Source organism: Chanos chanos, chromosome 5, assembly GCF_902362185.1.
Source record: "Chanos chanos chromosome 5, fChaCha1.1, whole genome shotgun sequence".
NCBI lineage: Eukaryota > Metazoa > Chordata > Actinopteri > Gonorynchiformes > Chanidae > Chanos > Chanos chanos.
This window is the reverse complement of record NC_044499.1, coordinates 24,954,570-24,980,379: the sequence shown is the minus strand read 5'-3', so window position 1 is coordinate 24,980,379 and position 25,810 is coordinate 24,954,570. Positions and strand designations below refer to the sequence as shown.

At 45.6% G+C, this 25,810-nt stretch overlaps 1 protein-coding gene and 16 non-coding genes across 17 annotated transcripts; all 17 read right to left on the bottom strand.

The window, feature by feature from the left end:
• Window positions 1–1,538: 1,538 nt before the first annotated feature.
• Window positions 1,539–10,668, bottom strand: LOC115812998 (NAD-dependent protein deacylase sirtuin-5, mitochondrial). The gene is made up of 9 exons (XM_030775574.1): window positions 10,634–10,668; window positions 9,023–9,132; window positions 8,480–8,613; window positions 7,284–7,509; window positions 6,900–6,987; window positions 6,248–6,301; window positions 4,934–5,057; window positions 4,176–4,291; window positions 1,539–3,274 (listed from the first exon to the last, which is right to left on the bottom strand). Exons 2-9 carry the CDS (start codon window positions 9,117–9,119, stop codon window positions 3,202–3,204), a joined length of 912 nt encoding a protein of 303 aa, XP_030631434.1. The 5' UTR covers window positions 9,120–9,132; window positions 10,634–10,668; the 3' UTR covers window positions 1,539–3,201.
• Window positions 10,669–14,296: 3,628 nt separating this feature from the next.
• trnah-gug (transfer RNA histidin (anticodon GUG)) lies at window positions 14,297–14,368 on the bottom strand. Its single transcript has one exon. It is a non-coding gene; the product is annotated as a tRNA-His (tRNA).
• A 1,097-nt stretch (window positions 14,369–15,465) lies between these two features.
• On the bottom strand, window positions 15,466–15,538 carry trnar-acg (transfer RNA arginine (anticodon ACG)). Its single transcript has one exon. It is a non-coding gene; the product is annotated as a tRNA-Arg (tRNA).
• Window positions 15,539–16,811: 1,273 nt separating this feature from the next.
• On the bottom strand, window positions 16,812–16,884 carry trnar-acg (transfer RNA arginine (anticodon ACG)). Its single transcript has one exon. It is a non-coding gene; the product is annotated as a tRNA-Arg (tRNA).
• Window positions 16,885–16,995: 111 nt separating this feature from the next.
• Window positions 16,996–17,067, bottom strand: trnah-gug (transfer RNA histidin (anticodon GUG)). The gene has a single exon. It is a non-coding gene; the product is annotated as a tRNA-His (tRNA).
• Window positions 17,068–18,163: 1,096 nt separating this feature from the next.
• On the bottom strand, window positions 18,164–18,236 carry trnar-acg (transfer RNA arginine (anticodon ACG)). The gene has a single exon. It is a non-coding gene; the product is annotated as a tRNA-Arg (tRNA).
• A 111-nt stretch (window positions 18,237–18,347) lies between these two features.
• On the bottom strand, window positions 18,348–18,419 carry trnah-gug (transfer RNA histidin (anticodon GUG)). Its single transcript has one exon. It is a non-coding gene; the product is annotated as a tRNA-His (tRNA).
• A 1,096-nt stretch (window positions 18,420–19,515) lies between these two features.
• On the bottom strand, window positions 19,516–19,588 carry trnar-acg (transfer RNA arginine (anticodon ACG)). The gene has a single exon. It is a non-coding gene; the product is annotated as a tRNA-Arg (tRNA).
• Window positions 19,589–19,699: 111 nt separating this feature from the next.
• trnah-gug (transfer RNA histidin (anticodon GUG)) lies at window positions 19,700–19,771 on the bottom strand. The gene has a single exon. It is a non-coding gene; the product is annotated as a tRNA-His (tRNA).
• A 1,096-nt stretch (window positions 19,772–20,867) lies between these two features.
• Window positions 20,868–20,940, bottom strand: trnar-acg (transfer RNA arginine (anticodon ACG)). The gene has a single exon. It is a non-coding gene; the product is annotated as a tRNA-Arg (tRNA).
• Window positions 20,941–21,051: 111 nt separating this feature from the next.
• trnah-gug (transfer RNA histidin (anticodon GUG)) lies at window positions 21,052–21,123 on the bottom strand. Its single transcript has one exon. It is a non-coding gene; the product is annotated as a tRNA-His (tRNA).
• Window positions 21,124–22,219: 1,096 nt separating this feature from the next.
• On the bottom strand, window positions 22,220–22,292 carry trnar-acg (transfer RNA arginine (anticodon ACG)). Its single transcript has one exon. It is a non-coding gene; the product is annotated as a tRNA-Arg (tRNA).
• A 111-nt stretch (window positions 22,293–22,403) lies between these two features.
• Window positions 22,404–22,475, bottom strand: trnah-gug (transfer RNA histidin (anticodon GUG)). Its single transcript has one exon. It is a non-coding gene; the product is annotated as a tRNA-His (tRNA).
• A 1,096-nt stretch (window positions 22,476–23,571) lies between these two features.
• trnar-acg (transfer RNA arginine (anticodon ACG)) lies at window positions 23,572–23,644 on the bottom strand. Its single transcript has one exon. It is a non-coding gene; the product is annotated as a tRNA-Arg (tRNA).
• Window positions 23,645–23,755: 111 nt separating this feature from the next.
• On the bottom strand, window positions 23,756–23,827 carry trnah-gug (transfer RNA histidin (anticodon GUG)). Its single transcript has one exon. It is a non-coding gene; the product is annotated as a tRNA-His (tRNA).
• Window positions 23,828–24,923: 1,096 nt separating this feature from the next.
• trnar-acg (transfer RNA arginine (anticodon ACG)) lies at window positions 24,924–24,996 on the bottom strand. The gene has a single exon. It is a non-coding gene; the product is annotated as a tRNA-Arg (tRNA).
• A 111-nt stretch (window positions 24,997–25,107) lies between these two features.
• trnah-gug (transfer RNA histidin (anticodon GUG)) lies at window positions 25,108–25,179 on the bottom strand. The gene has a single exon. It is a non-coding gene; the product is annotated as a tRNA-His (tRNA).
• Between the last annotated feature and the right edge of the window lie 631 nt (window positions 25,180–25,810).

Here is a 25,810-nt window from a genome sequence, read left to right as displayed (position 1 = left end):
AGATATCTGGATATCTGTGGTTTGTGTGTGTGTGTAGGTGGGGGCGGTGGGGGTCCTGAATTCTGCTTGCCTAAGTGAAAAAGCCACCACATGCCACTGATACACTGATATATATACACTCAAACACATACACAGTGAGTATTTTTTTTATTTGTGTATAATAACGTACTCTGAGCAATAGAGTGAGAGATTGGCAAGGAGAGGAAAATTAAGGGAAGGAGAAGAAAAAGAAAAATGCATGGGAGGATAAACAACAACAAAAAAATGGAGTGGGGCCAGAGAGGAGCAATCATGCAGATGAAATTAAGCTTTAATGAATTGAAAATAGGGTCTATTATTTTTGGACCAGAGGTGGTTGGGTGCTGTGTGTTGTCTATGTGAGACCAATTTGAAGGTGCTTCAAGCGTGGCAGGAACGATGAGCTGGCACTGTGAGCTCCCTTGGGTTGTACTGGACTGCCTGTCTAATTCTCTCCACACACCTAAAAACAATACCCACTTTCCATGTGGATCAACAGATACATAGAAACTTAGACACACACCACCTACGCTCACAAGCTACCTAACACACATCACCCTTCACCGCAGCAGTGTCTGCACATCTATAGGAAAAGACCCCTAGCTGTGGGATGACTGAGGGACTGACAAGAGGTGGATCATTGTTAAGAAGGGCCCAATAAGAAGCTTAAAGGTTGGTGTTCTGTACAGAGGATGGGAATTGCTTAATGCTCTCTGCATCTCTACACCATTCATTTTATTCCGCCCAAGTGTCACAAAGATCAGTTTAACAATAAATGACAGAGAATTATCACTTTGTGCTTGTTACAGTGGTCTGATGAGTTAGTACCACACAGCAGTAAAGTTAATGGTTCAACTCAGATCTAAAAGGTTGCAGGTTTGCAGAGTATGGAACACTCTATACCGCTTCAGAGGTACTATAACATGGTGCTCCTGTCTTTGCTTCCCCTCTCTTCCTCAGCACGGAGGCCCTGAGAAACTGCAAGAGTATTTAATATTCCTAATACGGTTAAAAAAAAAAAAAAGAAAATCTTAACAAGAAATACACTGGTTACATCATTAGGTCTGTGTAAAGTGGTGACACAGTAGTTTGTGGTAATCAATTTTATTTTCCTTGTTGATATTTCAATATCAACTGGGCCTCGAGCAACTCACCTATGCTGTTTATTCAACAATCTGCAATACCAAAACCCAACCCAAACCACCAACAACCATCAACTCTTTAACCCACAAACCCAGTCAAAACACTTCTTTCTAGCATTTTAATGTCATGTATTTAAAACAAATATTTCTATCTGTGAAGACCCTACAGAACATTAAGCATGTGGGTGTAAGTAACAGCAGTGAAAACTCCGTTTCAGTGACCTGACTTGCTAATGTGTGGTACTCCGGGATCTAACTGTCAGATGTGTTTAACGAGTCTGTTAAATTCAGTGTAAAATTACTTTTCATTATTATGACAGGAGACAACACACATCACAGAGTAGGAAAAGTATTTTATTCATAATGTACATAGTTGAAAAAAAATTGCTTTGAATTATGTAACGTTGAACATAAAGTGTGGAGCAGAGATAGCAGACTGTTTAACATTAAAGCTGTATACATAATTATGACTTAAACATTCCTAGTTGTGTTTGGTTTGTTTCATAATGACAAGAATGATCAGCAATAGTCACGACGACCGTGTTTCCTTCAGGAATTATGTTTGGCAAGGCTGAAATTCTGAGGAAGCGATAGCGTTTCCTTGTAAGGTGTGGTAAAGCCATGTAAACAGTAACACAGGAGACAGATTGATGCGTTTTTGTGATGATTTTACCGTTATTTCTGCTGAGGTTTGGAATGTGTCTGGAACAGTGTTTTAGTTAAGCCTGCCCATCTGTCCAGTATTTCAACTGCATCTGTAGAACCCATATTATGATGCAGGTTATATTATAACAAATGCGAATGTCTTCTCTACCTCTCTCTCTCACAGCATGGCACCACCACCTTTTCATATCAAGAGAAGATCTTACACCTGCTTTAGTCATTTGGACAATTACAGATTTGCGTGTGTGTGTTTGAGAGGGAGCGAGAACACTGAGAACATATTTTGGTCACATAAGTACTCCTGTATGTACAGCAGTAAGGCAGCATGTGTTGAATTGGTCCCTATAACCCTTTGGGCTGTGTAGTGGCCATAGGTAAACACCGGTTTTAGTGCATGTTAGAGGTCAAAAGATTAAGTAAAAGACTTTGTCAGCTGTGCAAAGGTAGTCGACTAAAGTCAAATATATTAATCTGAACATTAATGCATATTTCAAATGTATTTTTCCCAAACGAGCATTCAATCTGTGTATAAAATCTTCATTTCAGTTTAAAGTTGCTAAGCTTGTGAGATGTATGTTAAGCTATCTTAGGCAGTAGTTTTGTGACCATTTGGATGGTGGACAGAGCAGGGTCATACGTCCTAGAGCATGTGTGGCCTGAACGCCTGAGGCTGCAGTGTGACCCAAGACCCCTAGGGCTCTGCTCTCAAAGTCACTGCAGTAAAATGCAAAATGTCACGATTTTACATGTATATATTTGAATAATGCTGCACTGGCTGTATTGCTAGTTTCATACTTACACATGTTAAAGTCTGAGAATTTTTTTTTTTGCTGTTTTTTTTTTTTACAGGGCTGCGAAGCACTGTAAAAATAAAAAAAAACAGCATGGGAAAAAACTCTTCAGAAATAAAATGGACATGCTGCCAAGAACTGCATTTGCACCCACCACTGTGTCCATTTCACTGAAGAACTATGGATATTTCTTAAAAACAAAGATTAGATTCCAGGACAAAAAAAAAATACCCTACATGTTTGATAAATCCTCTTCCAGTCATGGAATGTAAGTTTCTAACAAGTAATAAGTCCAACAGCTATTACAGTAAAGAGGAACAAATATGTGAGAAGTTCCTTAGCGACTGAGACAAGAACCACCTGTAACCAAAGTCCACTTAATCCTTGCCCTCTCTTGAATAAATGCGAACTGGATTGTACTATTTTCCAAAAAATGTGGATGGGGTTGTTGTTGTTCATGGCTTTCCCTCCTCCAAAGCACTTTCTGTGCGTTAAGACTCCACCAGAGCAGTCCATCAGTCCAACTGTATTTTAATACACAGGATCAGAGGCAGAGGGCAGATACGTTCTGTGTGACCCTCTGACCCTTAGATGACCTCTGACTCGTGGCGTGCCAGAGCAATAGGCAGTGTGGTCCCACATGGACCCTGGAAGTGATACCTTCAAAAACCCCGACAAAATGAAATCAATTACACGTCACAATTATATCAAACAGCACCTGTTATGAGAAAGCTCCACTGACTCCATGAAGAAAACTCTAGAAGGAGGCTGTGGGAATATGCTGTCCCTGCTGCAGTTAGTACATGTGTTTAATGGATATATAAAACCACACAACTCCATGTCTCCAGAGGCCTCAGACCGGCATCTGCATTCGGCAAACAGACCAGTTTCTTTGTTCTTACCCAAGTTCTACTGGTCAATTTCCTTAAGCTTGTGACATAAATGGGTTTGAATAAACTACTTATAACAGTCTGAGAAATACAACAATTAACTGTCAATAAATATTCTGAGAGATGAGGTGAGGATACGTCACTGCTGGGGTGCTCTTAGCTGGCTAACAGACAGTGCACATCCCTGACTGCCAGGCATATCGATACGCTAATGTTTTTCAAATCAAAACACGTTGCTATGACTACAATTTAGCCCCATAATTTGTGTATCACCTCAACCTCTTTTTTGTGTTGTAAGTTATATAATGAGATGGAAATATGCTTATGTTAAATAGTAGCTTTCTTGCATGCGAGACTTTTGTAGAAGGAAGAGGTAGAGCCACAGGATTTGCGTGGTTGAAATTCACCATCTCTTCATTATGCCACTGATTGTCTGTCAGTAGACCTGCTCCAGGTGACAAGAGTGTCACAACACCCTGTCACAGGCCTTAATTAAGCCTCTCTGACAGAGACATACCTTTGTGTTTTGTCCTTTGTGTGACATTGATTGGAATGATTGTGGCTTAATGGGTACTGGTTGAATTAAAGAGCATTGATTAATGCTTAACTAAACTTTCCACTGCGGTTTTGGGTAGAAACAGTTACGTGCTGTGCATGTATCTGAGACTCACATAAAGCGCGTTGTATTGGGCGTGACCCCGGTGTTGAATTCAGCTACAGGCACACCCCGTGATGCCACCTGAGGGGCAAACATCGCCGCTGGGTACACCACTGCAGACGTCCCAACCTACAGGTTAAAGACATATATTACAGGAGCCTTCGGCAAGCAGGGATGAAGCTCAGGCATCTGAATTATGCACCTCCTTACAAAGGAACCAGTCAGAAACGTGGACATGCATGTGTTGCCCAATGAAGAGGATCACACGACTGGACCTTAGAAAACTTTTTAGAAATGTCATAAATAAATAAAAAAGGTAGAGTAAGTGCTTAAGTCGTGATCAGATACAAATCTAACCAGGCCTTTGGTGATCAGCTTGGGTGAGGATTTTGTGTAACTGAGGAGTGGCTTTGACCAAGTGCAGGAGGTTACAGTCACACTCATGTATCAGCTGGCACTGACACACACATCTACCCCATTCACTGTCAGTGCTAGACTGTAAGCAGAGTAGAATAGGCAGGGAAAACTGACAGGTCATGTGACGAAGACACCACACATGCAGTGCAAAAAAAATGACAGCAAAACTGTGCAAACTGACAGCATTACATTGCTTGACATTGTTACAAACCAGTAAGGATGAAAACAAGCTGCTCATGTGACAGAGTATCTGGTAAAATTATGGGGTTTGAGTGACTGGGGTAGAAGGTGAAGCTTTTAACACCACCCCTCTTCACACTTTAAACAAACAGGGAGACAGATAAAAGCTCTCACCACCAAGCAGAGATCACATGAGTCCAGCTCTTTTTCCACCTTGGTGAGGACGTGGGAATCGAGCGTCTCGCCAAACCAGATCACATCAGGTCGGAGTAAACCATTACAGTCATGCTCCTTACACCTGCCATGCAATCAAACCGCCTCTCAGTTAGTCGGACCGATCATACCACCTCTCATTCAGTCCAACCAATCAAATTTATCCAGAAAAAAAAAGACTGAACGGCTAATGGTGACAAAACACTCATTCTGTGTCAATTTTATATTATCTTATAATTACATATCTATCTTTCACTTATTGCTGTTTGTTATGATTGTTTGTCCTTCATTTACTCATTCATCTATTTTCTAAATCTAGGACCTCACGCACTGCAAGTAGATATACTTATGTAATCAGTATTTCTTGTTGGTTTATTCTTTCCTGAAAGGGAAGGGCACAAACTCGTGATTTTATTCATTTATAACACTGTACCAATATATGTGTTTTTAGTCAATTAGATAAGTGTGACCATGTTAGACTGGTAAAAAAAACAAAAAAAAATATTCAGTACTAAGAGACTGATAGAATATTCCAGAGCAACGTTTGTTAGAACAGTTCTGTGGTGTGGTTCCTTAGTCTTTGACATGATAACACACACAGAAAACATTTTGGGTAGACCAGGACGACCACCCAGCCCAGTCCACACACAGTTTGATTGACAGACTACATCCCTATAAACCCCAGTGTTTATCCAATCCTGTCTTCAGTCAGCCCCCATCCCCCATCTGGCTCAACTCCTATCATCTTCTCCTCCAATACTCTATTCTTTATCATTTTTCCCTCTACAAGACAAGTAAAAACAATATAGACAAAATCCAGACCTTCCTGCCTCCCACAATCCACTTAAGCATTTTTATGTTGAAGAGGAAAGAATTCTGGTGAGACCACAACAGTAGCCCTTGGCCACATATTCGCCTTACAAATAAATACTGCCCTCTAGTGGAGAGGTAAAGGTGTTGATTTAAACAAGGTTATTCAGACATTCCAAACAAAGTCCTGACAAAGGAGGATGGCGTCAAAGGTGTAATTAACTTGTCCACCCTGTAACTAAACCTGCACCAACCTGCCACTTTTATCATCAGAAATAATTTTATCATCAGACATAATTTTAAGATCATCTGACATGTAATTTTATTATCTGACATAATTCATGTTCCTTGACCATCTCAGAACAGCTCTGTATGACATGTTGCTGGGTTTGAGGCTGAGTCTGGGAAGAAGTCTGAGGTTTGAGGTTATATATCAGGTGTGTAAAACCATGCTTAGCTCTTTACCTTGGCAATGCATTGACAGGTATCTGTGCATCTATGGCATCAGTATCAGGGGAGCTGCAGGAGAAATTAAGATGACACTTACGTAACAGAAGTCAAATATAAAACACATATTCATATTTTTCTTTTTTACTTTTTAAAATGTTCTAATTAATGGTTATAATTAATGTCCTACATCTGTGAAGCTGGGAGGGGGAAGGAGATGCAGTGTTAGCATGGCTATACTGTTAATTAGCACCCCTGTCGTCCTCAACAGCAAACCCTGTGTCTGCTAACATGACTCTGCTATGAAAATCCCAAAAAACAACATCTACAAATGAACAACAATGATACCGTCTTGCGTCTTGCATGAAGTGTCATAATGTCTAGAAATCTTCCGGTGTTCAGAGAAAATGGCATTTTATGTTTTTTTGTTTTTGTTTTTTAATCTACCACCAAAACTAGGGGTCTGAGTTCCATTCTTGTTTATCAGGGGAGGTGTCGGGAGGCATGGCAGTCAGGTGGGTGTGTCATCTTAATGAAGTCACATTAAATCATTTGAATATGTAATGAAGTCTGACAACTGACAGCACCTGGCCTTGTCCTGATTGGCCAAGGCAGTACAGGACTGTACTGTGATTGGTGAATTGTGAAAGGCTGACGTGTAGTGTCCCACCCTTTTCCCTCGAGAGCGGCACATATTGGGCTCTTCCGGTTCACTTCCACATCTCCACAGCTAAGACATCTGGTCTTGAACAGATTACCTGCCAGATCACAGCCAACACTTCAGACCTTACAAATATATATGACTTTCTCTGTTCCAAAGCTATTCAAAATTGAAAGCTATTCAACTTTACTTGACAACTGAGTTTCATGTTTGACACAGTTTACCTTTTAATACAATATGTCATAAAATACTATAACAAATGACAACTGCCATACTGTTATATTAGATTTTGTAGTGAGAGGGCAGTGTGCCTGTGGATCTCAGTTCCTGACAGTTAGACCTCTTTATGGCTGTCAACAGTTTTAGACAGCAGAGGTGTGTTGGCAGGGTTACCGTGGATCTCAAGGATGTGTCTGGAGCCAGCGCTGTGGTGTAGGCCGTCAATGGTCTGGGTGATGACCACTACAGAGCGACCCTGTTTACTCAGACGAGCCTCACATTCGGCTATGGCGCGGTGGGCAGTGTTGGGCTTCGCTGCCAGAGTCATCTCTCGCCAGTGGTGGTAGAATTCCCAAACGCTGGACGGGTTGCGGGAGAAGGCTTCTGGCGTGGCAAGATCCTGTATGGAGAGATTAGGTGATGAGGGATGCTGTCCAAGGAAGAACAGATGTCAGGAAAATATGAAGGAGAAAACAATTCAGGTAGTGGATCAGAATGGACCAGAACAGCGCTCGGTTTGATTAAAAGTCAGGAGAGTTCCAGCTGTTAAGGCAATGGATATTTCCCCGCGAACCTCAGAACACCCTGTTCATCATGGTAAGGGTTCCAGAGAGGGACAACAGGAGGATGAAGGAGGTCAGGAGAATTCGGATTTGGGCAAGTCTTCCTGGGACAGGCCTACTTTTGTAGATAGAGCCAACCAGAATCCTACCATACAAGTTTAAAAGCAACATAGTCAGACAGAGAGATGTTGAAAGTTTAAGCTAAGGTAAAGGTTGAAAGTGGGTGTAGGACAGTGGTTCTGAATTCCAGTCCTGGGGGGCACTGTCCTGCACGTCTTTGTTTTAACTCTTCATTAACACAGTTAATTGAGCTAATCAAGGGCTTAATGATTTATTGATCACTGGAATCAGGCGTCAGTCCTGAGCTCAGGAGAGTTAAAACAAAGATGTGCAGGACAGTGGGACTGGAGTTGAGAACCACTGCTGTAGGAGAATCTGGATAATCTAAGCTGAGGTCAGAGTTTCAGTAAGAGTTACACTGAAATGGAGTCATTGGCTGTGGATGATCCTGGACAGACACGACTGTTGCTGAGGGCTCTGGGAGCCCTCTGATTAGACACAGTGGTTATGTTGAGGAGATCTGGAAACAACACAGACCCATAGACAGAAAATTGGAAAGTATGACCACATGTTCCACTGCAAAACAGAGTTGAGAAGAGACTAACAGTACTATTACAATTACAAAATTATAATTTTGATAAAATGTTACATTCATGGAATACAATTATATAAACATTTGGTGTCTAAAGGTTTGAAGCTTTGAATTCACATGTAATTCAAACTGTGTGTGTGTGTGTGTCCTCTAACCTGTGTTTTCCATTTCCTCCATATTCCACCAGCACCTCTGAAGGTGGGCAGTCCACTCTCGGCACTGACCCCGGCTCCTGTGATGATGGCCACACGCTTGGCCTTGGAGAAGACCTCCCGAAAATCAGCCATGTCTGCAAACAAACACAAACCACACTGCACTTGCTATTCTACTTTTCTCCACTGTCTGAAAATATTTAGCTTTTGTAATTTCTCACCATCAACATGAAACAACAGTAATGAAATGAGCCATTCTGACTAATTGTTGAAGTTTTAACTTTTAAGGCCGCAAATAAGATTAAAGTGATTACTTGCATTCAGGTTTAAAAGATGTAATTTTGTAGACTGGGTAGATGCTTGCTTGGGCAAATCAGTTAAGATTTATACAAACTGCTATGAAATAGGGCTCATATCTCAGATATGTTTTGGCCTGGCCAAACAATTGATTAAACTGCATTTAAGAGATGTTCAACTGAGAATGTAGTGAAGTCCAGGACTAGTCCATGCCCCAAAAACCAAACCAAGTTCTTTCCAGAGGTTTACCCGAGCTGTGTCGAAACAGTCCTGCCAGAGTTCTCTGAGTCCTGCAGAAAACTCGAGGAGCTTGCATCTTGGCGGTCAGCTGATGAATAATCATCATTGGGGTGTGTATTCTGAGCAGAGGAAACTATGACACTCAGTGACAAGGATAACACACAAAATGAGCTGAAGCTTTGTAATATTCAGATCATGAGTGTCAAAGTTTTGAGAGCTTACTGTAACAACATTCACCTAAACCAGGGGGAGGCAAATCAGGTCCCGCAGGGCAAGTGTCCTGCCGGTTTTTGTTTTCACCTCTTAATTAGCCCGCCTGTTTATTTTCACCTTGAAAACAGGTGTGCACGCTCTTCAGCCAATCATAGATTGTATTTAGTTAGCTGACAAGAAAAACAGTAGGACCATGGCCCTCCAGGACCGGATTTGCTCACCTCTGATCTAAACAGTCCTTAGACTAACAGAAGACTAGTTTGAACTGGGCCAGCTGGGACCAGAAAGTGTACACCACCAGTTCAACCAACAACAGATCAGAGGACTGACTTGACTAACAGGAATACTGGGAGTTCAAATGAAACAAATTCTGGGGACTTAATTACTGAGGTAAAGCCATAACTCTGAGGATGAAATCGACGCCTTGTTGTCGTGTCTTATACACTATACGATTGTATTTCTATTGAACTAACCGCGAAAGAGGCGATAACACCTGTTGACTGATACACTGTACATACTAAATATGATTTATAACAGTAGCGGGGATTAAGTATGGCTGAGCTGAACATAATTTTCTTCCATGCCTTTTTACTCGCTTTAAAGTCACTATTATCCTTGAAGCGCAGAGATGGGAATTGTCACTCCGACACAAGCATGATATTAATGTAATGCTGGATTAACGTAAATACCACACTAAGCATGACAAAAAAAAGCACTACACCTACACATAATTTCCGCATTTTTGTGTTTAATTTTCTAAGGAAGTGGCACGGCAGAAGTCACCTCCTCCGGTTTAACAATCTGGAAAAACTCACGAAATGGTCCCTAATTCAAATTGTACAAAGTGTCGCTGTAAAAACTCATGCAAGAGAACTGACTATACTGTGGGAAAGAACAAGGCGTTTCGCTGTCAAGACCATGCTACGCAGCTTATTGAGAAGTTAAGAGAACACGCAGTTTTGCTTGGGCGGAAAATAACGACATTCCAGGACTGTGCTTACACACCAGCCGAGCAAAGTGGCGACGAACCAACGCCAAACGGCTAGACAGCGACACGATGGTCGAGTCTGAAAAGTTTGCCAGGCTGTCAGTCAAAAGTTGAACTAAATGTTGTCAAGATGAGTCACCGGAAAACGTCTTTAAAATCGTTATTGGAAAAAGACGTAGATTTTTTTTTTTTGCCCACTGTATCTTGATTATGCATGTGTACTGACCGGACAAGGATCAATACAAATCCAACATAATAGATGTGTAAGGTGATCACCAACAAAATGTCTGATAACACAAGCCCAACTGAAACGGCTGCACACTTTAAAGTGACAAACACTAACTTCCTTTCAACTATACGCCTTGTAGTAATGATACATAAGAATATAAACATAACGTACGTGTGGTACTCATACTTACCCACCCTCTCATGTGAACGCAATGCTCGTTTTGAGACTACGTTCAGTGAAGACTAATGCTCATGCCGTAAAAAGTGTCAACATGTCGTAAAGCATTGTGCTCGAACATGGGTCCTGCAAAAATTGAAACCGGGAAATAGAGTAGCATGTTGAGATTAATGAGGTCTGTAGTGCCCTCCTATGGTCACTTGAAAATTTACCTGTGTCTTCGCTCTTCAGTTACTAAACCATATAAAAACTCAGAAATACGTGCAAAACTGCCTATATGAATCTGTTTGGTGAAAACCATCACAACAGTAAAGATCTCTTCCCCTCATGCATATTTTTTTTTAAAAAAGCAACGCATCTATGGAAACGATACTTGGAAGTGGCTTATGGGTAAGTAGTTTCATCCAGAACTCTGTTTCTGAAAATGACATTCATCTTAGCCCATTACATCCCTCGACATAATTTTGCGTGACATTTCACTGCTTATTTGTTTGATCGTATACTAAACTTTTATGGTTTGTACATTTTTCGTTTTAAATAACTGCGCACTGCTGGAGAACTGTTTGAGCTATCCACTCATCGTTTTAAACGCTGCAGGGCTACACGCATTTATTTATAACTGATTCTGCTCTGGTGGTTGGCTCCGTTTGTAACGTGTCTTTCTCATTCATAAGGGTTAGGAACTGCTGTTTCTCATTAATGATGTTCTTGTGTTCATTCAGTTTAATACATCAGTCACAGTGCTAAATTTAAGAGGCCAGTCGTCCAAAATATCTCTATAGCCTCCATCTAAAATGAAAGGTCTAACTCAATACATATCTTTCTTGAGTTTTGTAGAAGTGAAATGTCATACAGTGACCCCTCATTGTAGGAGAATTATGGGGCCATTAGGAGTAGTGCTGAGAATATTCCAAACCAAAAATAAAATAGCCTAATCAGAGAGCTTGGGGGATCCTGTATTTCACCATAGACTACATAAGTTTGGTTTTGTAGGAGGTGAAACACATTTATTCATTTATTTATTTTCATGTTTCTGTGCTTACAGTCAGTCAGGCTTCCAGTAATGAGAACATCCTACCTAACATACAGATGCTATATTCTCTTGGGTGTGTGCATTAGCATTGCTTCCACATTTAAACTCTTTTAAATTTATGAATTTATTCCATTCTACTGATTAATCTTGTAATCTCATTAGTTGATTAAGGATAGGGCTCATGGGTTGTGGCACTTCGAGTGTTTGTGAAACCACATCCTATTTTCTCCTATCACTCTACTCATTTGCACTCTATCTGTTGGGAAACAGTTTAATATTTTGTGAGAAAACAACATTTTACAAGACCACAAGCCAAACAAACAAATATTTTAATGCTATAGCTGAAATAGTTCCCTGCTCATCATCTTTAGAACTGTTTGTCACAACCTCTTTACTGCAACTATGTGTAATATTGCTCTCTAGCACTGTGTATTATGTGGCAGGAAACCATAGTAATTCTTGCCTAAATAGTCTGTAATTCAGAGAGTTGTTTGCCAAGAGTTGTTAAGTGGCTTCACGGAACCAAACATTTTTGTTTCAGTTTTACAATAAGGGTTAACACCAAGATACCGAAACATTTTAGCCTAATCCAGCTAAATGTGTATGCATGTAAAAGACCTACCTATATAGAAACATATACGCATATACAAATATGTGTCAAAAGAAATAGCAGACTGTATAAACCAGTATGAATTCTAATGACTATGTCGGAGTGCTCGATCTTCTCCTACGGTTATTACATTTGAAATCATAACTACTGATAGCTTGTTAAGCCTGACCTTACTGGATTAAAGATGACGATTTGCCTCGTAAATTTAACGAAGTTATCTTATTTTGGCTTTAGAATACAGAGCAAAAGGCCATGAAATAGTTTAAATCAGGTTTACTGTGGCAGATGACTAATCCCCGATGTCACGGCCCAGCTGGGCATGTTTGTTTGAAACCTGTGCTCATTAGACAGAAAGAATGCCCTCTCATATAGTTGGGGTTGGCAGCTTGCTGATGTACACCCAAGAGGTGATGTCTCTTTTGAATGCCAAGTACTGGTAATACTTGGCTTATGACATGTGCCAGCACATGCTGCGTTCCAGATTTTAAAGTCACCAGAGGAATGGTAGAAAAGGGATTCCTATACAAGGAGTAAAACCAGGAATCCTGACTGCTAAACCATGTAGGACATTCGTGCAATGTGGCTTTGTGTCAGAGCCAAACTGAAATGCAACTGCACTCCATTCAGCAAACGAACAGGTTTTCGGTCATGCCTGGCCATTACCCCTTCTTACCAGACCTATGTCGTCACAAACCAAGGATGAGCTTTTGCGCTGAGCCCAACTTTTACTCCTTGCGCTTTATGTAGGGTAAATGTTATCATGATAGACGTGAAAGGCGTCTGAGCAGAAACAGGCCTTTGGCGTCATGTCCCACACTGCTGGAACAGAAGCCCATGAAGACAGTCAGGCAGCCATCTTTTGGGTCAGTTAATGAATGGGCTCAGCAATTCCAACTCCAGTGAACAATGGCAATGAGAATGAGGAAACCCACCAAGGATGCGGGATGGACACTGAAATGCAATGCGTTGATTTGAACACCATGAAATTCAGTGTAATTCCACTTCATGCCAAGTCAACCCAAACCCTATGCTTTGAACATAGTTTGGCTTCTTTTAAAGATCAAGTTGAAGCTGACAAAGCTCTGCTCAAGCACAACTGAACACAATTTTCAGAAAGCAGCCTGAGGAATGCAAAATAAAAAAAAATCGCTTCTGATGTTTTTGCGCAATAATACGTACGTGAACTTGAATGTTAATGAAAAGCATTGAATGGAGACTGACACTTGATAGTGACTCAGCAATTCCATGGCACAGTTAAGTTTGGAATATAACCAACCAAGAATGACCAGGACAAAGTTTTTTTGTTTCTTTTCTGAGGTAGGTTGCCTTTATGTTCTTCAGACCAGTTTGCAACAGTGAAATAAAAACACCCTACCTAGCTTAGTTATTGGCAGATAGCAGGCTGACGTTCAGGCTAACTAACATTAGCAGAATTTGGTTCTTATGGTCTTATTTTTGAGGGTAATTGCTAGCCTGCTAAAAGATTGTTTAGAGAGCCACACAAAGAAATGCTAAGAACTACAATTTTTCTCTTGTATTGCTTTGCAATATAGAACCTTAATCTTGCATCTGTACATAATAACAGATGTGCTTTTGTTTTGTATGTCAAGATGTCAACAGTGGGCACAGAGGGAGCAGCTATAAAGGAACATGGTCATGAAGTGCGTTGAAGATTAAGGTGTTTTGACTTGCTCAAATGCATATAATCCAGTACATGTGAATTTTGTATTACTATAAATTTACACAAAAAAAAACTGTGCGTTCCGGTGTTATGCTGCTCAGATTCTAGTGGTTAAGAGTTGTTCCAAAAATTTGGAGCGAGTCTGAAATTCCATGCTTCGGGATCATATGGGAGGCTGATGAGGTGGGTCAGGCAATTCCCCAAGGTCTGCAGTCCAACTCAGACTGTATCACGAGTTCAAAAGGAGAAGTGATGGTATTGTTCTTTGTCGTGCCCAGACGTGATAGAGAAACACAGAGTAATGGCATGTATCCAGGCATGCCCTGAGAGGCAAAAAGGAAGGCGAGCGAGGTGCCGTGACCCGGATTCGAACCGGGGTTGCTGCGGCCACAACGCAGAGTACTAACCTCTATACGATCACGGCCCCGCTGGAGGTTGCCATGCGCCATTATTTGAAGCATGCGCTCATCAGGTAGGGTCCTCTCAGCGCTACGTAATGGCAGGTTGCAGGCATGTATCCAAGAGGGACCGTCTCAGCTGAAGGGTGACTTGTCATGCTTGGCCAGTAGCTGAGAGGAACGCTTGAGAAAGTGGCAGGCTTTTTGCCGATTATGAGCCGTAGGACTGAGTCCCTCACACTCTCCCCCTCGTCCATGAAATGGCACATTGGTGCGGTGGAGATTGTACTGGAACTGTTATTATTTCTTGGCTTATTTACATTCTAGCAGTACGACTACCAGCACGAATAACAGATGAGCGTTGGAGTGAGAGGTTTGTACATTAGACAGAATATGTTTGGTATACCTTTCATGTTCAGAAACTGCAGTTATTTCCTTTCACCTCGAGAAGGGGCTCTAAAATTCTGTGCTGCTTGTTTCAGCCGTAACCATTGTTTATTGCTGTGGAAGAGGCTAGCAGGAAGTGTGCTCTTTTCCATCAGGAAAATGATGGGCTGAGGATGTTTTAGGCAGAGAACTCCATCTAATGCCATCCTTTGTCGTGAGGCCCTTCACTGGCAATATGTTTTCCCCACATTTGTATGCTAAAACCTGCTGAACACAACAAAGCTGCCTGTTCCTTGAGGGTTCGAGAGTGGAGGAGTTGAAGTGACTGCCTAAGCTCAGTACAGCTCAGTAGAAGCACGCTGAGCGGTGGCACAGGCATTGAATTATAACCACCTGGGAAACAGGATGGACAGTGAATTCCAGCTGCGGGAAGTTGATTTGAGTTCCATGAGATTCCATGGACACACACTCATAGACACCGAAAAGGTTTGTGGTGAAGCTGGTCAGGCTCGGCGCGCTGCTCAGGTTCTAGCGGCTAGGAGTCGTTCCGAAAATTTGGGGCGTGTCTGAAGCGGCATGCTTTGGGACCATATGGGAAGGCTGATGAGGTGGGTCAGGCAATTCCCCGAGGTCTGCAGTCCAAGTCAGCCTGCATGCCGAGCCGAGGAGCGGAGGTGTTTTTTGTCGTGACAGAGGACACCGGGTAATGGAAACCTTTGGAAAAGAGGACGGTCTGCGAGCCAGCCAGGAGTCGAACCTGGAATCTCCTGATCCGTAGTCAGACGCGTTATCCATTGCGCCACTGGCCCTCGGCGGCCAACCTGCATTCTCCATCCCACGACCCTCCTGTGTGCTAATGCCGGGGAAAACAAGAGCAGAACTAGCCTGACCCTGAGAGGCAAAAAGGAAGGCGAGCGAGGTGCCGTGACCCGGACCGGGGTTGCTGCGGCCACAACGCAGAGTACTAACCTCTATACGATCACGGCCCCGCTGGAGGTTGCCATGCGCCATTATTTGAAGCATGCGCTCATCAGGTAGGGTCTTCTCAGCGCTACGTAATGGCAGGTTGCAGGCATGTATCCAAGAGGGACCGTCTCAGCTGAAGGGTGACTTGTCATGCTTGGCCAGTAGCTGAGAGGAACGCTTGAGAAAGTGGCAGGCTTTTTGCCGATTATGAGCCGTAGGACTGAGTCCCTCACACTCTCCCCTCGTCCATGAAATGGCACATTGGTGCGGTGGAGATTGTACTGGAACTGTTATTATTTCTTGGCTTATTTACATTCTAGCAGTACGACTACCAGCACGAATAACAGATGAGCGTTGGAGTGAGAGGTTTGTACATTAGACAGAATATGTTTGGTATACCTTTCATGTTCAGAAACTGCAGTTATTTCCTTTCACCTCGAGAAGGGGCTCTAAAATTCTGTGCTGCTTGTTTCAGCCGTAACCATTGTTTATTGCTGTGGAAGAGGCTAGCAGGAAGTGTGCTCTTTTCCATCAGGAAAATGATGGGCTGAGGATGTTTTAGGCAGAGAACTCCATCTAATGCCATCCTTTGTCGTGAGGCCCTTCACTGGCAATATGTTTTCCCCACATTTGTATGCTAAAACCTGCTGTTCACAACAAAGCTGCCTGTTCCTTGAGGGTTCGAGAGTGGAGGAGTTGAAGTGACTGCCTAAGCTCAGTACAGCTCAGTAGAAGCACGCTGAGCGGTGGCACAGGCATTGAATTATAACCACCTGGGAAACAGGATGGACAGTGAATTCCAGCTGCGGGAAGTTGACTTGAGTTCCATGAGATTCCATGGACACACACTCATAGACACCGAAAAGGTTTGTGGTGAAGCTGGTCAGGCTCGGCGCGCTGCTCAGGTTCTAGCGGCTAGGAGTCGTTCCGAAAATTTGGGGCGTGTCTGAAGCGGCATGCTTTGGGACCATATGGGAAGGCTGATGAGGTGGGTCAGGCAATTCCCCGAGGTCTGCAGTCCAAGTCAGCCTGCATGCCGAGCCGAGGAGCGGAGGTGTTTTTTGTCGTGACAGAGGACACCGGGTAATGGAAACCTTTGGAAAAGAGGACGGTCTGCGAGCCAGCCAGGAGTCGAACCTGGAATCTCCTGATCCGTAGTCAGACGCGTTATCCATTGCGCCACTGGCCCTCGGCGGCCAACCTGCATTCTCCATCCCACGACCCTCCTGTGTGCTAATGCCGGGGAAAACAAGAGCAGAACTAGCCTGACCCTGAGAGGCAAAAAGGAAGGCGAGCGAGGTGCCGTGACCCGGATTCGAACCGGGGTTGCTGCGGCCACAACGCAGAGTACTAACCTCTATACGATCACGGCCCCGCTGGAGGTTGCCATGCGCCATTATTTGAAGCATGCGCTCATCAGGTAGGGTCTTCTCAGCGCTACGTAATGGCAGGTTGCAGGCATGTATCCAAGAGGGACCGTCTCAGCTGAAGGGTGACTTGTCATGCTTGGCCAGTAGCTGAGAGGAACGCTTGAGAAAGTGGCAGGCTTTTTGCCGATTATGAGCCGTAGGACTGAGTCCCTCACACTCTCCCCTCGTCCATGAAATGGCACATTGGTGCGGTGGAGATTGTACTGGAACTGTTATTATTTCTTGGCTTATTTACATTCTAGCAGTACGACTACCAGCACGAATAACAGATGAGCGTTGGAGTGAGAGGTTTGTACATTAGACAGAATATGTTTGGTATACCTTTCATGTTCAGAAACTGCAGTTATTTCCTTTCACCTCGAGAAGGGGCTCTAAAATTCTGTGCTGCTTGTTTCAGCCGTAACCATTGTTTATTGCTGTGGAAGAGGCTAGCAGGAAGTGTGCTCTTTTCCATCAGGAAAATGATGGGCTGAGGATGTTTTAGGCAGAGAACTCCATCTAATGCCATCCTTTGTCGTGAGGCCCTTCACTGGCAATATGTTTTCCCCACATTTGTATGCTAAAACCTGCTGTTCACAACAAAGCTGCCTGTTCCTTGAGGGTTCGAGAGTGGAGGAGTTGAAGTGACTGCCTAAGCTCAGTACAGCTCAGTAGAAGCACGCTGAGCGGTGGCACAGGCATTGAATTATAACCACCTGGGAAACAGGATGGACAGTGAATTCCAGCTGCGGGAAGTTGACTTGAGTTCCATGAGATTCCATGGACACACACTCATAGACACCGAAAAGGTTTGTGGTGAAGCTGGTCAGGCTCGGCGCGCTGCTCAGGTTCTAGCGGCTAGGAGTCGTTCCGAAAATTTGGGGCGTGTCTGAAGCGGCATGCTTTGGGACCATATGGGAAGGCTGATGAGGTGGGTCAGGCAATTCCCCGAGGTCTGCAGTCCAAGTCAGCCTGCATGCCGAGCCGAGGAGCGGAGGTGTTTTTTGTCGTGACAGAGGACACCGGGTAATGGAAACCTTTGGAAAAGAGGACGGTCTGCGAGCCAGCCAGGAGTCGAACCTGGAATCTCCTGATCCGTAGTCAGACGCGTTATCCATTGCGCCACTGGCCCTCGGCGGCCAACCTGCATTCTCCATCCCACGACCCTCCTGTGTGCTAATGCCGGGGAAAACAAGAGCAGAACTAGCCTGACCCTGAGAGGCAAAAAGGAAGGCGAGCGAGATGCCGTGACCCGGATTCGAACCGGGGTTGCTGCGGCCACAACGCAGAGTACTAACCTCTATACGATCACGGCCCCGCTGGAGGTTGCCATGCGCCATTATTTGAAGCATGCGCTCATCAGGTAGGGTCTTCTCAGCGCTACGTAATGGCAGGTTGCAGGCATGTATCCAAGAGGGACCGTCTCAGCTGAAGGGTGACTTGTCATGCTTGGCCAGTAGCTGAGAGGAACGCTTGAGAAAGTGGCAGGCTTTTTGCCGATTATGAGCCGTAGGACTGAGTCCCTCACACTCTCCCCTCGTCCATGAAATGGCACATTGGTGCGGTGGAGATTGTACTGGAACTGTTATTATTTCTTGGCTTATTTACATCCTAGCAGTACGACTACCAGCACGAATAACAGATGAGCGTTGGAGTGAGAGGTTTGTACATTAGACAGAATATGTTTGGTATACCTTTCATGTTCAGAAACTGCAGTTATTTCCTTTCACCTCGAGAAGGGGCTCTAAAATTCTGTGCTGCTTGTTTCAGCCGTAACCATTGTTTATTGCTGTGGAAGAGGCTAGCAGGAAGTGTGCTCTTTTCCATCAGGAAAATGATGGGCTGAGGATGTTTTAGGCAGAGAACTCCATCTAATGCCATCCTTTGTCGTGAGGCCCTTCACTGGCAATGTGTTTTCCCCACATTTGTATGCTAAAACCTGCTGTTCACAACAAAGCTGCCTGTTCCTTGAGGGTTCGAGAGTGGAGGAGTTGAAGTGACTGCCTAAGCTCAGTACAGCTCAGTAGAAGCACGCTGAGCGGTGGCACAGGCATTGAATTATAACCACCTGGGAAACAGGATGGACAGTGAATTCCAGCTGCGGGAAGTTGACTTGAGTTCCATGAGATTCCATGGACACACACTCATAGACACCGAAAAGGTTTGTGGTGAAGCTGGTCAGGCTCGGCGCGCTGCTCAGGTTCTAGCGGCTAGGAGTCGTTCCGAAAATTTGGGGCGTGTCTGAAGCGGCATGCTTTGGGACCATATGGGAAGGCTGATGAGGTGGGTCAGGCAATTCCCCGAGGTCTGCAGTCCAAGTCAGCCTGCATGCCGAGCCGAGGAGCGGAGGTGTTTTTTGTCGTGACAGAGGACACCGGGTAATGGAAACCTTTGGAAAAGAGGACGGTCTGCGAGCCAGCCAGGAGTCGAACCTGGAATCTCCTGATCCGTAGTCAGACGCGTTATCCATTGCGCCACTGGCCCTCGGTGGCCAACCTGCATTCTCCATCCCACGACCCTCCTGTGTGCTAATGCCGGGGAAAACAAGAGCAGAACTAGCCTGACCCTGAGAGGCAAAAAGGAAGGCGAGCGAGATGCCGTGACCCGGATTCGAACCGGGGTTGCTGCGGCCACAACGCAGAGTACTAACCTCTATACGATCACGGCCCCGCTGGAGGTTGCCATGCGCCATTATTTGAAGCATGCGCTCATCAGGTAGGGTCTTCTCAGCGCTACGTAATGGCAGGTTGCAGGCATGTATCCAAGAGGGACCGTCTCAGCTGAAGGGTGACTTGTCATGCTTGGCCAGTAGCTGAGAGGAACGCTTGAGAAAGTGGCAGGCTTTTTGCCGATTATGAGCCGTAGGACTGAGTCCCTCACACTCTCCCCTCGTCCATGAAATGGCACATTGGTGCGGTGGAGATTGTACTGGAACTGTTATTATTTCTTGGCTTATTTACATTCTAGCAGTACGACTACCAGCACGAATAACAGATGAGCGTTGGAGTGAGAGGTTTGTACATTAGACAGAATATGTTTGGTATACCTTTCATGTTCAGAAACTGCAGTTATTTCCTTTCACCTCGAGAAGGGGCTCTAAAATTCTGTGCTGCTTGTTTCAGCCGTAACCATTGTTTATTGCTGTGGAAGAGGCTAGCAGGAAGTGTGCTCTTTTCCATCAGGAAAATGATGGGCTGAGGATGTTTTAGGCAGAGAACTCCATCTAATGCCATCCTTTGTCGTGAGGCCCTTCACTGGCAATATGTTTTCCCCACATTTGTATGCTAAAACCTGCTGTTCACAACAAAGCTGCCTGTTCCTTGAGGGTTCGAGAGTGGAGGAGTTGAAGTGACTGCCTAAGCTCAGTACAGCTCAGTAGAAGCACGCTGAGCGGTGGCACAGGCATTGAATTATAACCACCTGGGAAACAGGATGGACAGTGAATTCTAGCTGCGGGAAGTTGACTTGAGTTCCATGAGATTCCATGGACACACACTCATAGACACCGAAAAGGTTTGTGGTGAAGCTGGTCAGGCTCGGCGCGCTGCTCAGGTTCTAGCGGCTAGGAGTCGTTCTGAAAATTTGGGGCGTGTCTGAAGCGGCATGCTTTGGGACCATATGGGAAGGCTGATGAGGTGGGTCAGGCAATTGCCCGAGGTCTGCAGTCCAAGTCAGCCTGCATGCCGAGCCGAGGAGCGGAGGTGTTTTTTGTCGTGACAGAGGACACCGGGTAATGGAAACCTTTGGAAAAGAGGACGGTCTGCGAGCCAGCCAGGAGTCGAACCTGGAATCTCCTGATCCGTAGTCAGACGCGTTATCCATTGCGCCACTGGCCCTCGGCGGCCAGCCTGCATTCTCCATCCCACGACCCTCCTGTGTGCTAATGCCGGGGAAAACAAGAGCAGAACTAGCCTGACCCTGAGAGGCAAAAAGGAAGGCGAGCGAGGTGCCGTGACCCGGATTCGAACCGGGGTTGCTGCGGCCACAACGCAGAGTACTAACCTCTATACGATCACGGCCCCGCTGGAGGTTGCCATGCGCCATTATTTGAAGCATGCGCTCATCAGGTAGGGTCTTCTCAGCGCTACGTAATGGCAGGTTGCAGGCATGTATCCAAGAGGGACCGTCTCAGCTGAAGGGTGACTTGTCATGCTTGGCCAGTAGCTGAGAGGAACGCTTGAGAAAGTGGCAGGCTTTTTGCCGATTATGAGCCGTAGGACTGAGTCCCTCACACTCTCCCCTCGTCCATAAAATGGCACATTGGTGCGGTGGAGATTGTACTGGAACTGTTATTATTTCTTGGCTTATTTACATTCTAGCAGTACGACTACCAGCACGAATAACAGATGAGCGTTGGAGTGAGAGGTTTGTACATTAGACAGAATATGTTTGGTATACCTTTCATGTTCAGAAACTGCAGTTATTTCCTTTCACCTCGAGAAGGGGCTCTAAAATTCTGTGCTGCTTGTTTCAGCCGTAACCATTGTTTATTGCTGTGGAAGAGGCTAGCAGGAAGTGTGCTCTTTTCCATCAGGAAAATGATGGGCTGAGGATGTTTTAGGCAGAGAACTCCATCTAATGCCATCCTTTGTCGTGAGGCCCTTCACTGGCAATATGTTTTCCCCACATTTGTATGCTAAAACCTGCTGTTCACAACAAAGCTGCCTGTTCCTTGAGGGTTCGAGAGTGGAGGAGTTGAAGTGACTGCCTAAGCTCAGTACAGCTCAGTAGAAGCACGCTGAGCGGTGGCACAGGCATTGAATTATAACCACCTGGGAAACAGGATGGACAGTGAATTCCAGCTGCGGGAAGTTGACTTGAGTTCCATGAGATTCCTTGGACACACACTCATAGACACCGAAAAGGTTTGTGGTGAAGCTGGTCAGGCTCGGCGCGCTGCTCAGGTTCTAGCGGCTAGGAGTCGTTCCGAAAATTTGGGGCGTGTCTGAAGCGGCATGCTTTGGGACCATATGGGAAGGCTGATGAGGTGGGTCAGGCAATTCCCCGAGGTCTGCAGTCCAAGTCAGCCTGCATGCCGAGCCGAGGAGCGGAGGTGTTTTTTGTCGTGACAGAGGACACCGGGTAATGGAAACCTTTGGAAAAGAGGACGGTCTGCGAGCCAGCCAGGAGTCGAACCTGGAATCTCCTGATCCGTAGTCAGACGCGTTATCCATTGCGCCACTGGCCCTCGGTGGCCAACCTGCATTCTCCATCCCACGACCCTCCTGTGTGCTAATGCCGGGGAAAACAAGAGCAGAACTAGCCTGACCCTGAGAGGCAAAAAGGAAGGCGAGCGAGGTGCCGTGACCCGGATTCGAACCGGGGTTGCTGCGGCCACAACGCAGAGTACTAACCTCTATACGATCACGGCCCCGCTGGAGGTTGCCATGCGCCATTATTTGAAGCATGCGCTCATCAGGTAGGGTCTTCTCAGCGCTACGTAATGGCAGGTTGCAGGCATGTATCCAAGAGGGACCGTCTCAGCTGAAGGGTGACTTGTCATGCTTGGCCAGTAGCTGAGAGGAACGCTTGAGAAAGTGGCAGGCTTTTTGCCGATTATGAGCCGTAGGACTGAGTCCCTCACACTCTCCCCTCGTCCATGAAATGGCACATTGGTGCGGTGGAGATTGTACTGGAACTGTTATTATTTCTTGGCTTATTTACATCCTAGCAGTACGACTACCAGCACGAATAACAGATGAGCGTTGGAGTGAGAGGTTTGTACATTAGACAGAATATGTTTGGTATACCTTTCATGTTCAGAAACTGCAGTTATTTCCTTTCACCTCGAGAAGGGGCTCTAAAATTCTGTGCTGCTTGTTTCAGCCGTAACCATTGTTTATTGCTGTGGAAGAGGCTAGCAGGAAGTGTGCTCTTTTCCATCAGGAAAATGATGGGCTGAGGATGTTTTAGGCAGAGAACTCCATCTAATGCCATCCTTTGTCGTGAGGCCCTTCACTGGCAATATGTTTTCCCCACATTTGTATGCTAAAACCTGCTGAACACAACAAAGCTGCCTGTTCCTTGAGGGTCCGAGAGTGGAGGAGTTGAAGTGACTGCCTAAGCTCAGTACAGCTCAGTAGAAGCACGCTGAGCGGTGGCACAGGCATTGAATTATAACCACCTGGGAAACAGGATGGACAGTGAATTCCAGCTGCGGGAAGTTGACTTGAGTTCCATGAGATTCCATGGACACACACTCATAGACACCGAAAAGGTTTGTGGTGAAGCTGGTCAGGCTCGGCGCGCTGCTCAGGTTCTAGCGGCTAGGAGTCGTTCTGAAAATTTGGGGCGTGTCTGAAGCGGCATGCTTTGGGACCATATGGGAAGGCTGATGAGGTGGGTCAGGCAATTCCCCGAGGTCTGCAGTCCAAGTCAGCCTGCATGCCGAGCCGAGGAGCGGAGGTGTTTTTTGTCGTGACAGAGGACACCGGGTAATGGAAACCTTTGGAAAAGAGGACGGTCTGCGAGCCAGCCAGGAGTCGAACCTGGAATCTCCTGATCCGTAGTCAGACGCGTTATCCATTGCGCCACTGGCCCTTGGTGGCCAACCTGCATTCTCCATCCCACGACCCTCCTGTGTGCTAATGCCGGGGAAAACAAGAGCAGAACTAGCCTGACCCTGAGAGGCAAAAAGGAAGGCGAGCGAGGTGCCGTGACCCGGATTCGAACCGGGGTTGCTGCGGCCACAACGCAGAGTACTAACCTCTATACGATCACGGCCCCGCTAGAGGTTGCCATGCGCCATTATTTGAAGCATGCGCTCATCAGGTAGGGTCTTCTCAGCGCTACGTAATGGCAGGTTGCAGGCATGTATCCAAGAGGGACCGTCTCAGCTGAAGGGTGACTTGTCATGCTTGGCCAGTAGCTGAGAGGAACGCTTGAGAAAGTGGCAGGCTTTTTGCCGATTATGAGCCGTAGGACTGAGTCCCTCACACTCTCCCCTCGTCCATGAAATGGCACATTGGTGCGGTGGAGATTGTACTGGAACTGTTATTATTTCTTGGCTTATTTACATCCTAGCAGTACGACTACCAGCACGAATAACAGATGAGCGTTGGAGTGAGAGGTTTGTACATTAGACAGAATATGTTTGGTATACCTTTCATGTTCAGAAACTGCAGTTATTTCCTTTCACCTCGAGAAGGGGCTCTAAAATTCTGTGCTGCTTGTTTCAGCCGTAACCATTGTTTATTGCTGTGGAAGAGGCTAGCAGGAAGTGTGCTCTTTTCCATCAGGAAAATGATGGGCTGAGGATGTTTTAGGCAGAGAACTCCATCTAATGCCATCCTTTGTCGTGAGGCCCTTCACTGGCAATATGTTTTCCCCACATTTGTATGCTAAAACCTGCTGAACACAACAAAGCTGCCTGTTCCTTGAGGGTCCGAGAGTGGAGGAGTTGAAGTGACTGCCTAAGCTCAGTACAGCTCAGTAGAAGCACGCTGAGCGGTGGCACAGGCATTGAATTATAACCACCTGGGAAACAGGATGGACAGTGAATTCCAGCTGCGGGAAGTTGACTTGAGTTCCATGAGATTCCATGGACACACACTCATAGACACCGAAAAGGTTTGTGGTGAAGCTGGTCAGGCTCGGCGCGCTGCTCAGGTTCTAGCGGCTAGGAGTCGTTCTGAAAATTTGGGGCGTGTCTGAAGCGGCATGCTTTGGGACCATATGGGAAGGCTGATGAGGTGGGTCAGGCAATTCCCCGAGGTCTGCAGTCCAAGTCAGCCTGCATGCCGAGCCGAGGAGCGGAGGTGTTTTTTGTCGTGACAGAGGACACCGGGTAATGGAAACCTTTGGAAAAGAGGACGGTCTGCGAGCCAGCCAGGAGTCGAACCTGGAATCTCCTGATCCGTAGTCAGACGCGTTATCCATTGCGCCACTGGCCCTCGGCAGCCAATCTGCATTCTCCATCCCACGACCCTCCTGTGTGCTAATGCCGGGGAAAACAAGAGCAGAACTAGCCTGACCCTGAGAGGCAAAAAGGAAGGCGAGCGAGGTGCCGTGACCCGGATTCGAACCGGGGTTGCTGCGGCCACAACGCAGAGTACTAACCTCTACACGATCACGGCCCTGCTGGAGGTTGCCATGCGCCATTATTTGAAGCATGCGCTCATCAGGTAGGGTCTTCTCAGCGCTACGTAATGGCAATTTACAATTTACAATTTAGTTATTTGGCAGACGCTTTTTACCAAAGCGACTTACAATCAGTGCATCAGTCAGAGTCAGATTTCTAATACCTTGTGAGCAGAGATCACAATAAGACCGAGCGTAAAATTGCCCCTTCGTATTGCGCCCCTGGAATACTCTGATAAACGCAGATACAAGACCAAGGTTTTTTTTTTTGTTTGTTTGTTTTTTTTTTGTTTTTTGTTTTTTGTTTTTTTGGGAAAGGGAGGTTAGGCATTGGGGGACAGGTGGGTTCTAAAGAGGTGGGTTTTCAGTTTCCTGCGGAAGATGGTAAGAGATTCCGCAGTCTTGACTGCATGGGGGAGGTCATTCCACCACCTCGGGGTAATGGCGGAGAAGAGGCGTGGTCGGGAGGAGCGGTTGCCGGGTTCCCGAAGTAAGGGGACCGTCAGTTGTCCAGACGTCATGGAGCGGAGGGTCCTAGTTGGGGTGTATGGAGTTATAAGAGCCTGAAGGTATGATGGGGCAGAGCCTCTAGTGGCCTGGTAGGCCAGCACCAGTGTCTTGAACTGG

Coding starts and splice junctions, on each gene's coding strand:
- LOC115812998 (XM_030775574.1), bottom strand. CDS start 9,119: ATGATGATTATTCATCAGCTGACCGCCAAGATGCAAGCTCCTCGAGTT. Junction 7,510..8,479: donor GGAGGAAATGGAAAACACAG/GTTAGAGGACAC, acceptor CTCTCCATACAG/GATCTTGCCACGCCAGAAGC. Junction 5,058..6,247: donor CCTGTCAATGCATTGCCAAG/GTAAAGAGCTAA, acceptor ATTGCATGGCAG/GTGTAAGGAGCATGACTGTA.